Source organism: Halyomorpha halys, unplaced genomic scaffold (assembly GCF_000696795.3).
Source record: "Halyomorpha halys isolate HHAL.00 unplaced genomic scaffold, Hhal_1.1 Scaffold1460.1, whole genome shotgun sequence".
NCBI classification, from domain to species: Eukaryota; Metazoa; Arthropoda; class Insecta; order Hemiptera; family Pentatomidae; genus Halyomorpha; species Halyomorpha halys.
In genome coordinates, this window is record NW_027105776.1 from 87,488 (window position 1) to 103,821 (window position 16,334).

Sequence of the window (16,334 nt, forward strand, 5' to 3'; positions counted from 1 at the left end):
CCACAGACAGGCAGTAGATCACAGTAAGGGATTACGAGCTAAAGCTCTCGAAACATTCATAGCGGGAATGATCAGATTGAAATATAATTTATTGCCAGCATTTTAAAATTTTTAAAAAAAATCTGTACCGCTAAAACCCATCAAGGGTTAGAGGAGGTTTAGTACTTTGTAAGGAAGTAATGTTACTAGACCAACGGTTGTGCAAGGAGGTGGTTTGATCAGAATCACGTTCGACCGCTTTTTATCCAATTAAGGGTACCTAATTTAAGAGGGTGGGTGGATCCCAAGATGGCTCCTGAATTTCGGCTACAGTGCAACAGAAAACAATTTTCTGCCCAGCCGGATTCGAACTCGGGTTCTTTGAGTTAGTAGCCATGTGGCTTACGTATGGGACAGCCCTTGAGCAAATAGAGTTAGATTATGTGAGATAATCAATTGTAGTAATTTGACAAAAGTGACGAGTTAAAGATCGTTTATATAAACTAATAACAAACAATATACCCAAGCTGGGCTATACAAAAACGTCGCATCATATTTAATAATATTAAAAAACAAAACAAAAATAAAAAATTATGTTTTAATACATTATACTATTTTAAAGTTAAATGTAGTGTGTGCACTTTTGCACAACTTAATTGCCAAATCTAATGGTTATGCTACTCCCATTTCTTAATAATTAATTTTAAATATAATAAATTTAAAATATCTGAAAGGCATAGTCCAATTTGTAATTGACCTTTATTGATAAGTGATTTCTATATTGTAGGACTCCTTGGTTCCAACTAAATAATTGTAGAGAAATAGGCAAAAAAAAAAAAATTAAAACACTCAGTTTTTACCACGTTAATTCATCCTTATCCCAAACTCGATGTCGCACAGTGGTGAAAAGTGTAAAAAACCCTCCAAAATGAAATGTGTCCAATCATATTGAGTGTGGTCTCAAACACTCAAATTCCTTTAAAAGAATTCACCGTAATTTGTTCTCCCATCAAACCGGAGACCTAATCTTACAGACTTCATTTAGGCATTTGGAAAAAGTGAGCTTTTAATGGTTGTTGTAATTTTGTTTTAAACAATCCAACAAAAAATATTTCAGCCAAATCACTAGTGTATAAATTCTAGTTTTTCAAAATTAGGTTTGTCACTTGAAATATTTTTTTAAAAATTTCTACGGCCATTTCTAATTTAATACTGGAAAAAACGGTTTTGCACATTTTTCATGGACTACAAAAAATGAGCTTTTTGGCCTTTCTGATGAGGCTATTTTTCCATAAATGTTGTGTAATATTGGAGCAACTTTTGTGTAAGTTTCATTGTCGTATTTAGACGTATGGAGTAAAGGGTCTTCTTGGACGGTTACACCTTAAAATAAGGTCAGAACAATAATGAAATTAACAACCATGGATCAGAATAACATTTTATTTATAGGGAATTATTATTTTACTGATAGAAAAATTAGAATTTATATTTTTACACCTGTAAATATTATTAAAAAAAATACATTACTTTTTCAGCACCATGAATAACGTAGGAATTCATGAGAATTACAGAAGATTTAAACAATTTAGAGATTTTGGCACAAAACAGAGATTTCTCACCACTGTGTGGCGTAGGAATTTTACGCTTATAGTTTTTTTTTTTTTAAGGTTAGCTTCAAGTGCGTGATCTGGCTAGATTATTAATAACATTGATCCGGAAATAAAGAGATGAACTTGAAACTATCGAAATCTTCACTGATCCTTCAAATCCAAAATCCTCATTAAAGCTTCTTATTAAGTCTTAAATAAAATTATCCATAAAACCTAAATTTTAAACATGTAGATTTATCCCGAAATAGAAACTAGCCATTCCATTGTAAACTTCACGCTTATACAAACCCTATATTTTCTAAACTTGTCACAACAATTTTCAAATATAACAACTCTGATACGCTACCATTAATTTCTCCACTACCTAAAACTATATATAAAGTAATTATACATTTTAATAGACGCATTTCTTTTATGTAGTCTTATGTACGGTTTAAACAGAAATTCCATATTTAACTGATAATTTTCAGTTAAATATGGAGTTTCTGGATGGATGTAAGTATCGATACCTGCTCGGTATGTAACTCGAAAGAAAAGCAAAATACTATTGACTTACAGAGGATGTCACAAGTATAGTAATATAATTAATAAAATATAATATTTTGGGCAGAGGACCTCCGCTTCAGAACAATTATTCAGTTTATTAAAGACGCTATAGCCAATATCATTGGGAAGAACAAATAGTCAATTACATCAAAAAAGGGTTCATGAAGTTCCACTCCCAGTTACCAACAGTTAAAGGAGGAATGGCCTACAGAGGAAATCCAACCTCATCCCAGAAGACTGCTGCAAGCCAGCCTGTTGTAAGTTCTATATTTATTGATTCTATTATTGACATTACTTTAATTTTATTTTTTCTCTTCTCATTTTCTTAAATTTCCTTTTTTTCCCATTAGAAGTCAATTATTTATTTTGTTAAATCCACAGAAGTCATTGTTTTGGGGATTAAATTTTCTTTTTCTTTCCTCTTAAGAATGGTTATTTTTATCGACTGATTTTATCTCAATTTTTTTCTAACATAATAAATAGTTAGGGGTGTCTTTTGTACGAGACTATTCCCTACCATAGTCAATTTAAAAAAGAAGAAAAATGTAACTGTTGTTATATTAACCACATAAGGCCCACCAGGCCGATATGGTATTAAATAAAATTAAAAAAAAATACTCTAATTGGAGAGCTCTTAGCAATAATGAACGACGAGCTACACTGGAAAGAGCTCAGCTGGTTAACATGTGATGGATCAATACCATAACACAGTTTGTTAAAAGTTGGATATTATTGTTTCATTCTTTTAAACGTGAATTTCAAATTTTTGTTTTAAATTACAAACTAGTTGATTTTTTTAAGCAAATAAATTTATATTTTATCTTTTTTAAAGTTTTGTAATTTATGTGTTTTAGTTAATATTACACACAGGCTTCGACAAATAGATGCTTTTTCAATTACCTATGTGTTCCTAATTGATTGAAACGATGAATTTTTGATATTTTTAATAAATAAAAACATTAAAAATTTACACGCATATAATGAAAAATAAATTGTGTGTATTTTTTATTTACTAATCTCGTATCAGTCAAACCATGCATGCCCAAGACAGCGTAGTAGATAATGATTTCTAATCGGCGAGATTTAGCATAACGTGATTCACAAGAGAACAATTTAAAGCTATTTAAATTGGAGGAATATGCATTATTTATATGGGCAAAAGCATTATTACGCTAAGAGAATGAAAAACTAAAACAAATGCAAAGTCACATGAATAAAAAAAAATCCCTGAAAAATAGTGATCTAATGCTATTGAAAATGTAATAAACAACAATAACTAACTGAACTCTTTCCTTAAAGCTTAAACTTTTTTTAGATAATAGATGAAGAAGAGTAATGTATACATTAATGTCGAAAATCGCTCAGATATTTCAAAAAACACCACTTGTCCGAGAAATTTTTAAAATTTCAGCATAAGTATACCAACAAATTTATAATTGGGATTAACTTTCTAGAATTTAATCGAATAGATAAGGATTAAGTTTATGGAAAACTCCCTTTGAACTATAATAGGCAGTATTTAGTTTTTACAGTAAAACCCTACTTAGCTGGTAATAACGGTAAAAAAAATTAATAAAGAGCTGGGAAAACGGTTATTAGGTAAACCAAAATATCTGACTTAGTGACAGCTATAGCTATGCTGCTAACTCCCGGACTCAGGTTTGAATCTGGCTGTGGCGGATAATTATTTATTCACGTAGACGTGAGTCGACCCTGTTTGTTCAGGAGCCCTTCTGGGGCACACCCAGTCTGTTTAAAGTGGGTTCCCTTAATCCTTATCAGTCGCTAGCTGTTTATACGTGATCCAAACTGGGTTTTAGGTGGTTCCGGTAAATGTGCATAAGAAATTCAGTATTGTAAGAATAATATTTTTGTTAGAAATTATTTATTTTACATATATATGAGATTCAAATAAGAATTTATTTAGAAAATACAGTAATGTATAACTGGAGATATCAATTGCTCTGTTAAGGATACTTAACTAAAAAGCAGTCCTGTCCATTCTTCCAACAAAAAATACCAACTGAGCAGTTTGAATAACGGTATAACTATTTAACAGAGACAATAATGTGGCATTGGGTTAGGCGTAAACGTTAATAGTACAAGTCACAAGTAACTGCTACTTTAACAATCATATGTAAACATCTTGACATTGAACTATCGTATACTTTGAGTTATCGCGGCAAAAGTGTTACCCACTACCACGGTATACTCGACAGTTACAATCATGACTGCATTAACTATCAAGACAGTCTTACTGTCAGAATGTATCTGGCATGATTTTTAATAGTACAAGTAATGCAAACGGACTAACAGTTGTCACGTTTAACAGTCATATGTATACGCCTTGACAGTGAACTGTAGAAACATATCAACCTTACGAAATGTAATTACGATAGGCTGAAAAACATTTTACCTATTTATTTATCCAAAAACTTAAAATTGTATCAGCCACAGGCCACAAATCAACAATGGACCGCAAAAATAAAATTTCTCAAGAACTTATCAGGGAGTTTCGAAATGTTTCGCTTTTTCACCTCCCACGTGACAAACGACCACAGCCATAAAGTACTGTTGTCACGTGAGAGGTGACATACGCCGATAGGGGTTAATTTATCGAAAAACTTGGTGGTTAAGCGTGATCATGAACAAGTCACATCCTTGCTCAACAGTTGATCAAGAAACATTACTTGACCCTCGACCCGTCATGGGTTGTAGTGGTACAGTTTTTTTTTATTATTATTTACAATTATATCTTTAATACTTATTACTATTAGTGTAGCAGATTCGATTATTCAAATAAAAATTAAAAAAAAAATCATGTATGTATCTAAAGAACTTTTTATTTTAAATTTTCATTATAACTTAAATTTCATCAAACAAATATACACGTATCATCTCCGTATTATGTTTTATATTATATTTTAATTAGTAAATTGATATTAGAGTTTTTTCTTGTGTATACACTGATATAATCTCTTCCGGTTAACCGGCAATATTTCGAATGGATAAGCGGGGTTCTGTTACATGTATACATTTACTGGCAAAAATCCGTGTCTATAGACAGTTAAATGAAAACCCATATCGTTTACATATACGCCACAAGGTACAGAAGCGCTAACAGAACAATGATGTCATTGGAAGTATGATAGCGCGGTCATTACCAAGACCAGCGTGAGGTCAGGAATGAACCTTCGGACGCAGTCGACCATCACGGCTCCCATCTCACGTCCCATTTGTAACTGCCAATAAAAGAATGACTCGCTCATTAAAGACTGGGCTTATCCCCATTGGGATTGCTTCTTCCTCTTTGGATCAAGGACGCCCAACGTAAGTCTCGAGTACGTGGTACTCTTCTATTTTGTCACCTTGCCCGGCATATCCACATTATAGGCTCAACAGATACGAATGGAAGGATACGTTAAAGATAAGGTCGTCACGCTCAGCTATTTCATTATATAAAATCTACAATTATTTAGCCACCTACCACATGATTATCTATCATTAAAGTACGTATCAATTAGTTTAAAATGGATCATGCATAACTTCTACTTGAAATCTAGGCACTTATCAATCAACCACCAAAATATAAATAACTTTATAAATAAGTAAATAACTGAAACAAAATTTATAAATCCATAACATACTAGACTTAAAACACAAGAGCTTAACTGACGATTTAAACTGCTAAATAGAATATATCAGCTACCAGTAACAAATTATTTATTTTCTATACAATACCTGCCTGGACTTACCCACTAGAAATGAGGCACCTATAACGTGTAACAGCAAATGTTTTCAGTCCATAGTCCATACTCCATAATATGTAACCAACCTTACTAGATAATACAAGTGGCGGGGGGGGGGGGGGCAGTTATTTCACCCCAATTTTCGATTACTTCAATGAAAACTATGTATAATTACTAGTCAAAATTATGGGTATGGGGATTAAAAATGGCGGATGTTTAAAAACATTAAAACAAAATTAATTTTTAATTCCGAGTTCTACATCTTTAAAACTACACACTACAAAATATAAGAGAACAAAAAAATGTCGTTATTCGATTTTTTTTACTTTTTAGTTCCTAAGCCGTATCTGAAATACTCTTATCTTCCGATTATATTTCATCTCAATGTAAACAGTTTCTCTAAACGAGAGCTGTATTGAAAACAAATACTCCACCGAGATTGCAGGTCAACGAATCAATTAAGATAAATTTTGTTATAAACCCAATTTAATAGACTGCCATCAAACGGAAAATTAAAAAAAATAAAATACGCACGTAGCAGGTTAAACATTTTTCTTAGTTGGAAATATTTCTATAATATTTAATAGTTTATTGAAGGCTGCAGTTCAATGATATCTCAACAAGCTTTAGCCACGAAAAGTTATATTTATATATCATTAATTATGCTGTAAATATAAAAACTTAAATATTAATTAATAAATCTGAAATGAAAGGTTCCCATTCTAATATATAATATTTCAAAAGTGATATAGAATTTATTTCTGCTTATCAATTACTTCTGTTAGTGCAATCTTTTACATATGAACCGAGGTTCACATCGTCTTTTATAAATGGTGAAATTTGTGCAAATAAAAACTTCAATAAATAAGAAACGATTCTGGAAAAGTACGATGATACAAATACAACACAAATTCATGGTTTATAGGTGCCAATAACTGATTCTAAGTTTACATAAACTTATAAACCTGCTTTTCTAGATAACAAAAGCATAAAAAAAAATATATTATTTTTAAGATTGGAAATATCAAAGGTACATAATAAAAAGGAAGACAAAGAGATCTGTTTTCTTTTATTTCAAGACAAAATAAAAATCTCTCAATAGTAATAATGCCGATTCGTCTTTAAAACATATACACATCTCTAAAACTCAACGTTTCCATCAAGGATAAAATTAACTATAAATAGTCTAAAAAGTCAACATTATTTATAATAATTTATCGTACGGAATATATGTAAATATCTTAACGTGACAACTTCTATTTTTTGAAGCTATTATAAAAACAAATTAAGATGATTCATGTTTATATTAAGCCTTTAAATGTGTTTTATTTATAATTATTCAAAAGAGATGAGCGCGGTGACAGAATGAATCAATATTGTAAAAAACAAAACATAAATAAAAGGGACAATAATTCAAATGACATAGATAAAGGGGCAGTGAGACAAACGACATACAGAGAAAAACTAATGCTTCATTTAAAAATAAATGGGTTAGATTTATTGAAATGACTCTAGAAACAGCTGTTGCTCTGCTAGGAACTATTTTTTTTTTAAAGCAATACAGTTCCATGAGCATGATGTAAATAAAGAGATAAAATTTCACCATATCAATCTAACATTACTAATGAATGTTCATACATCTTTACCGGGAAATCATTGATAAATTGCAATTGAAATGTTTCATGTATTGAGATAACGGGAATAGTAATCTGAGGAATGCGGAGGACATAAAATAAGACAGATTGCAATTTCGTTTTCTTATCCCTAAACCGATTCTTTTAATGATTATGCAAACAAGATCTAAAGCAATACACTTAATCTTGATGGATAGCAAATATGTTCTGTATTTGTGGATTTTTTAAAAATTATATCTCGAAATTTAGTTAAACAGAGAGTTGAAAAGAGGTTAAAATATATATTTACATATCATAAAAAACGCCGAATGTAGTCTAAGATAGACTTTTATTTCGGCTTTTAATTCCTTAATGCTGACCAAGCTTGAAGAATGAAGCTTCATTATGACCAAATCACCTTCATGCATAACCGTTGGTCTAGTAATAGTACTTTCTAACGAAGTACTGCGCCTCTAACCCTTTATTGGTTGTAGTGGATTTCATTTTTTTATTTCCTTATGGAAGATCCCAGAGGTTTTAAAAGAAAATGATAGCACTAGAAAAAATGTCCTTTTTCACACTTTCCATCCTCTTTATTTAATCAATAAATGTGAAATTGAGTTTATTTATTATGACATTGGGAAGGACTCGACAGTTCGGAATCAACGAGCCACTGGAGGAAAACTCAGATACAGACTGGAACTAAAAGGACTGGACCATGCTGGTGTAAAGGTGGAGGCACCCGGATAGAAGCAGGTCAAGAGGGCTGAACTTACCGGACGGGTGCAGCTGGATAACGTAAGGCGCCCAACCGAGTGCTGGGTTATGCCACAGTAAAGCTGAAAGCTAATCCCAAAAAAATTAAAAGGAATACCACCCCCCCTTAAAAAAAATTGTAGAGTATGAATATATAAAAAAATAATTGTTATATATTAAAAATTATTTATAAAAAAATAACTGCTGCCGCACCCCGCAAGACAGAAATGGCTCGGTTAGGGTGGGGGAGGTGTTAAGTTGTAAATAATTACTTCTACCTGACACTAAAATGTGTATGGTATTTATATATAACATTAATAAGGAAATTCTACATGATCTATTGAAAAGACAGAAAAACCAAAAATGGATGATCAGATAGTAAGGCTAACAATAAGAAAGATGAATTATGAAGAAAATTCAGGGCTCTTTTATGCATTGTATTGGTTGGTTTTTTTTTGTATTGAATTTTGCAAACAACTACAAAGCATTTCCCCTCTTCATAACGAGGTGATTTAACTTGGTATTATTACTCACTCAGTTTCAATAATATTCTTGGTGCCTGAAGAGTTATTAAACAAAAAAATATATCAGAAAATGTTTTTTTTATATTTTATAAGAATTGAACTTTTTTTTCCGATAGTCTTCCTTATATATTATAAACTTAAATATTTAAGTTTCCTTGGATGGATGGGTATAAGCTGACAGAAAAGTGAAGCCAAAAAGGCGTGATGATGGACCCACGGGCATGGCAGAAGAGTAGCTGCCAATTGGTAACTAACTGCCTTCTATCTGTTTCAGTTTAGATTACGATGCCAGACATACCTATTAACCTTAAAGCAAACCTAGGCTCCAGGGGCATGGCCCACCCTCCACTTTTTGGCTTCACTGTTGCATTGAAGGAGTGTAGAGTCAGGTCACTCTTCTCTGGTTTTCAGAATAAAAAAAAAACGAATTTGCTTTTTCATTTCTGCTATATGATAATCAATCCTAACAACGAACAATAAAATATTTTCTAATTTTACATCAGTTTAAAAATTATTATTAACTAACTGTGTATTAGTGTATTTCTCCTTCTTGTTCTTAGTCCTTCCTTCTCTACCGCACATCAGTGTGAGGAACTTGCTCATAGAGCCGGATCCATAAGTCTTGATCCTTTATCAGCTGGCTTGGCCTATTCCACTCAATTCCTCTTGTCAAATGGTTCTTTGACTGCACCATCCCAAGTGTTTCTCGGCATTCCTCTTATTTTTCTATCATCGGCTCTCGTTTCATGCATTATTTTTGCCATTCATTCCTACTACATTTTTTTCACGTGGCCAAACCACCTTAGTCTATTTTCTTCTATAATTTGTTCGACCAGTTTCACTCCTAGTTTGTTTCTTATTGTAGTACTCCTGACTTTGTCCATTCATTTTCCCCCCTCTATCCTCCTCAGTTACTTCAATACTCATTTCAATAGCTGGGATGTGACTTTTATGTCTTGAGGTCCTGGACTCGCACGCATAGGTCAATTATAGTATACATTTAGTCTTATATTTATCTGTTGTATTTCTAAAATTGTTATTTACATATAGTATTATAAAATACTGCAAATGAAGTTTAAGAAACCCTGTTGACTTATATAACTTGATAAAGTATAACTTCTTTATTTTATCAATTTAATTTCCTCATTATACTCATTGTATTAATTGCATTAATTTATCTTTTATTCTCGTATATTTTTCATTATTTACGTTGATCACTGTTTCATTTTTTAATTATTTTGTCTTTTAATAATATTTTCAATATTTCTTATATTTTGTGTAAATTTTTCCCTTTGCAATATTATATTTTATCGTCTTTTAACATAATTTGTTATCTTCTTAATATCTTGTTTTTCTGTTATCTCTTTTTTTTTGGTTTTTGACCTAATGAAAGAATAAAATTTAGTCCGACACGTTTTCACAAATAAAATAAGTTTAATTATTTGTATATATTATTAATCTACTGACCGCGCCCCAATGATAAACACATTATATTGTCATACTTGAAGACAACACTTCACATTAAAAAAAAGAACACTAAAAAAATTAATTTCATTACCATTTCACTTTGTAATAGATTTTAATTGGGTATCTTTTTCAAGCACTTGTTACATCAAAGATTGCAGAGGAGATAGAAGATTAAGGTTACCCCATCCCCATCCCGAAGCCGTAGGTTCAACTTGATGACTGCTTAACTAAGCCCGGGTCGTCCCAAAGCTCATGTAGCATTTATAGCCTCCGCTCGCTTCGCTCTGATAAATAACTAACGCCATTCCCCTCATCTCCTTCTACGTCGTTTTTATCCGGCTTAGTGAGGTCCTCATATAACTTGCATCTCACACCGCTTCCTTACTCCAACCCAACGTCTAATTTAAAAAGATATAAATCTGAAATGCATAGACACAGTTGTTTTCGGTAATGATTACACAGTTGTGATAAAAGTATGTACTACGAGAATGGGAGGGGTCTGAGGGAGTTGTACGAAAATGGGAGGGGTCCTATTTCGTAATAAAAACATGATATTTAAACGTTTCATGGATAACCAGTTTTAACTGACCTGTGTTCTTTAATATCGAGTAATTCAATCGATATATCTGAAGATTTCCATAGTCGGTTCAGCTCATTCGATTTTAGCTTATTAATTTTCGTTGCGTTATACATATTTGTACTTACCTGAATTGAGCTTTATTCTCCAAAAGAAGCTGGAGGAACTTTTATTGTTATAAATCATGGCTGAATGTTTCTCATTTTTGAATGTTCTTCATTGATGTGCCGAACAAATCGATTATTATATTCGTTTTCCTTCAGGACAAAGTGAAATTTTCATGGAAAAACCTTTTCTTTCATGTGGGTGATCAAAATTATTTCTTTAATTGTGATGGTTTTAACTTTAAGTATCAATCTTTTACGTTGTTTATCACCACTTTCTTATCTTGCTAAGAGTACTTGTGAAGTAGTGTAAAGTACATCTAAGATGAATTTGCTTGTGGGTAAAGGAGAGGAGAGATCAACAGGGCAAACGTTCGCCCGCCAACCCCTCACATTTGTCTTATCTCCACTTCTGACAGTCCGAAACTGTATAGAGCATGCGCAGTACGTGTTCTCCATGCCTCGCATAGTTCTGGATAATCTGCAATGGTTGTTGGAACAGAACTACTCAGTTGACTGGACTACCTTTCCTTTCCTCGGCCTACTTATGCAACTTTACAAATAGCAATTCCTCGCATTAGTTTTTTGAATACTAGTTTTCATTAATATTGCAAGATTGTAAGTTTATCATGTCAAGTAAACTGGTTAGAGCGGAAACTATTCACAGAGGCTGAGAAAAGTCCAATCTATGTTTCCTCTGTTAGGAGAAGCCATAAATTAATGCATTTATTATAAGTTAATCCTAATATAATACATTTTATAACATTAAAATTAAGAAAATTATTGCACTAAGTGATTCACAACAAATTTAAACTAAGAAAGAGTCAGTTTTTTCTGAACACAATGATTATAAAATCTCAAAAATGATTCTTTGGAAGATATTGCGTTTTTAAGTAGCAACTCAGAGTGGTCATTATATTACCCTACAAAGTAGAACAAGAACCAATAAGAAACAGTCCCAGTCAAGGATAAAGGATAACATAAAGAAACGAGTAACCTCCTGTATTCGTAACTTAGGAGTCCGATAATAGAGGGAGGAAAGCGTTCCAAGTACCTATCCAATTCCGGAGCACATCTTGGTTTGTTCCCGGTTAGAAGGGTTTATAATGGTACGAAGGAGAGAAGGAGCTAGGTAGTGTGGGGGAGGATGTGCGAGTTCCCTTCCTTACAGACAAACTCATTTTAGATGTACTATACCAATGCATAGTAATAAAATTCGTGCAATTCAGAGAAGTAATATGAAATTGAGTGCAGCGACATTATATTTATGCTTCCACCTACTGAATGAATGTGCTTCAGAGCGTCGAATATTAACGATTGTTTTTCCAACGTTTCGGCCCTTTGGTCATTATCAAGGGGACAACCTCATTATTAATTGGTTACAAGTCATAAAAACGTTTTTCAATACAGGCAAAAGCCATGTCCATCTATTTCGCAATAGAACGAACCACATCTTTCGATACTTAAGTATTTATAGATATTAATAAAATTTGATTATGTAAACATGCAGAAATCTTGATTATATCAATTATTTCCAGTTTGATTTTTTTCCTTTTTTTTTTTTCTCATTTTATTGCTAAAGTGATATTTGGATCCGTAACAAGGTGATAAGACTATCTTATCAGAGAGCATTTATTTGCCATATAGGCGCCCTTTAAACAGCTCCTAACAGTTTTAATGACTTCCATAATATCTCAAGATTTCACATGTTGCTACATTACTTCATCACGTTATAGTGCGCCTTCTAACAATTTCGAAACGCGTGGAAGGTCAAGACGACGCCTCGCCTTATTTTGATAAGGTTTGGCTCCTTAAGGATTCATTTTCTTGTTAAATTGTTTACATTAATGTTTTTCACATCTTCGCAGTTATCGTGTAGTTTCTGTAATTACCACAATCATGAAGTTATGTCCGTTGAACACTCTTGGGAACAGTTCAAGACTAAATACAATCGAAAAGACATGAAGTTTAAGAAAAAATAAAATTTAAAAAAGATTTATATTGTGGAAAAAGTTAGTTATTGTTTGTTGCAAAATAATTCAGCTCACGTACAATGTCTAGAATGAAAAATAATTTACTAAACTACTACCTTTGGTTTTTAGAAATGTGAAACGTGACTGTTTACGCCAAGGGAAGAACAATGCCTTTAAGTTTTTGAAAAAAAAAGGCATTGCATAGAATATTTAGACCAAAGAAGGATGAAGGTTAAACAATATGAAATTGAGTGACCTGCATTATGCATATACAATCGAACAATAACTTCGGGAATATCGCTGAGGACGAAATTTTGCTGATGAGCAACGAACGATGGGTTTGTTTTAACATGATGAGTGTAACATTATATTATCGATAGAGAATAATCTCTTCAGTCCAAGAACCCATAAAAAGAAAAACAAAACAAGTTATTCTCCCCAAGATTTTATTACTCTAAACAAAAATATATACAGTTAAAAAGTCCTAAAGATTGATCACGGTTGAAGGGAGTAAACAATGGTGGGTGTTCCAAAAAAATGATTTTACCAGGTATTACCTATCTTTACGTCTGACTCATACAAACTTGGTGTAAAACTAATAATGAAAAAACTCAATCGGCCACGCTTATGATCTACTGAAATTGTTCCAGAAAAAATTTAAAAAGTCACGTTTCAAAACAAAATTTGATTAATTTTTTTTTTGACCCATATTAAATTAAAATTTATTCAGCCAATTATCATGGTGCTACTACACGTTAAAATGTCTATTAGTGCTCAAATTAAATTGGAAATTACATATGTTAATATATACTTATTTATTATTAATAATTCTTAATATGAAATATTACAAATTTCACACTCTTACCTTTCGTGTTCCCACCGGCTCGCAACAGTTTTCCTGCAAAAAAGAAAATACTTTTTTTAGTTACAAAGCATAAGAAGATGCCCTAAGTTGGGGTTGATTTAATGGGTTCGGTCAGGGTGTGGTTTGGGACTTGAGCCTCTTGCGCCTACAACCAAAGCATCAGCAGGCACAAGCACCGGTATTTGACCACCTAAAGTTAAATCCTTTTTGGTGTTCATCACATTTAATAGTATTTATAACGTATTCAAGTGTTGGATTAAATAAGATAAGTGATAAAAAATCGCCTTGTTTTAAACTCGACCGGACCTCGAATTTTTCAGAATAATCATTACCGATTGATACCTTATTAATCGTTTCGGTCATGCACATCCTTACCAGATTTACTAACTTCTTTGGTATTCCCTGTTCAATCAAAATATTACATAACTTCTGGCGTTCTTTACAATAATTTATTGACCATAACAAACTGGAAATTATTTCTAACTATAAACTGGCAAATTTATTTCTAATTATATTGTAAACTAAACGGAAATTAGAGAAAAATATGCGAAAAAAATAAAAGAGAATTTGATTGTAAATGAATCAATTTTACATTATGTTGATTCATTTACAATCAATAAGTTCACCTTCAGAATTTGATTGTAAATGAATGAAGTAAATATGTCAAAACCTCAGTGGTTATAAGCGACTCCTTTATTTTTGTTTGATTTGGTATATGGATGGTCGTTTTGATTTATGGGAGTTTAAAGCCATTTGTGGATGAAGTCTGAGTGAAATATGTAGAAACGAACAAAAATCGATACGAATTTTGGTAATTTTTCCACACAATAATCGTCTTAATAGTTTGTATTTTTTTTTGTTTTATTTAGTCATTATTTATTTAATCTATTAAACTGGATTCAATGAAAATTCGTTTAATAAAACATTATTAAATTTAAAAAGTTTGGTATTTATAAATGAAGTATTCAGAAATATTGGAATTTCATTCTATTTTTTTGTACCAATTTTTTTCATTATGTTGATTTAATTGTTTTTTCGTTATTTTAGATTACTTATATATCTTATTATGTTAATTCCATTGCTCATCATTTATATTTTCTTTTGACAATTTTAAAAAATATTTTTCCTCACAATAATCGTCTCAAAAGTTTGTATTTTTTTTACATTTTCTTTCCCATCTTTCATTGTGTTTATTTCTTTATTGACTTAAAACACTCAATTTTTCAATCTTTTTATAAATTATTTACTATAATTCTTACTTATATAATGTTTTATTTATTCATTTTTATGTATATTCCTAATTTTTTTTATTCATTATTCTATTTTTTATTTTCCTGTTTCTCCGAATTATGGTTGTCGTCTCATTTTTTTTGTTTTTATAGCTCCGATGAATGGCTGAAACTCAGGTTGAACGTTGGGAAAATATTTTAACAAATTATCAATTTAATATTATTTATTTTTTCCACACAATGATCGTCCCAAAAGTTTACTTTATTTAATCTATTAAACTGTATCCGATAAAAATTCGTCAAGTAAAATATTATTAAATTTATAAAAGTTTGGAATTTATAAATGAAATCTTTAGAAATATTAGCATTTCCTTTTTTTTTTTTTTTTTTTCTTATTTTAGTTTTTCACATATCGTTGTTTCTGAATCTTTTGTTTACATAACTTAATTTAAAACGGTTCGCTTTTGAGTTATTTTGTGACTTAATGTTTGTGCAATATGCAAGTTCAACAATTAATTGCAAATATTGTTTTACGCACTACAAAATTTATACACAAAATTAAAAAAAAACTCGGTGAAATGAAAATTTAACATTATAATATAGTTTTATTCTGATTTGAAATTTGACAGTTATGATGTGCCATGTTTTTTCTAGCAAAATGGTTACTATTTCAACTCTGTCGGTTATAAAGTGGATGACGTTTTAAAGACACAAAAGAATTCTCCAAATCAGAACGATAGTTCCTGAAATCAGTGGGTTAAAAAAAAATCTTTAATTTTATATATAACTACATATAATAAATAACTACGATTTTATTTTCTAAGAATTGCAAAATCAACCATAGACAAAAAAAAGTACTAAACATCTTTCGTCGCCGATAGACGCGCACTTCCTTCTTTGATGGGATGCCTCGTCTCTCCTACACAATTTATCGCATTTTGGCAATGTTCCAGATTTCGAATAAAAATAAATCATTTATGTTGAGAACTAAGAGCCAGCTAAAGCTATTTCTGTTCCTCTTCATTTACTATAATTTAAGAAAACAGAAACAGAAGGACTTCAATGATTAACAATGCCAGAAGCACTGGAGTTGTTTACCTAACATTATCAACCAAACGGAACTGAATTAAATTATACGTGCTACGTATTAAATTTTCTAAATTTGAAAAGAATACAATAAAGTCATTATATAAATGATTTCTCAGGCAGGGTGACGTCAACATATATCATAATATTTTAATTTGTAAATCAGTTATTTTCTTATATTCTATTATTTAACTCAGTTATCCGCCTATGTTTATTTATGATGTGTATATATATATATATATATATATAAAAATAT

The 16,334-nt window shown here is 31.3% G+C and overlaps 1 protein-coding gene across 3 annotated transcripts in view; it reads right to left on the bottom strand.

Moving 5' to 3' along the window:
- Positions 1-16,334, bottom strand: part of LOC106689760 (protein Tob1) — a 228,671-nt gene that overhangs the window by 75,638 nt on the left and 136,699 nt on the right. For all 3 annotated transcript variants that reach the window (XM_014434921.3, XM_067053503.1, XM_014434919.3), the window contains one exon: positions 13,764-13,796. Coding sequence is in view for 2 of the 3 variants with exons in the window: in XM_067053503.1 (XP_066909604.1) it covers positions 13,764-13,796 (33 nt within the window). In the remaining variant the exon portion in view is untranslated. The remainder of the gene's footprint in view (positions 1-13,763; positions 13,797-16,334) is intronic.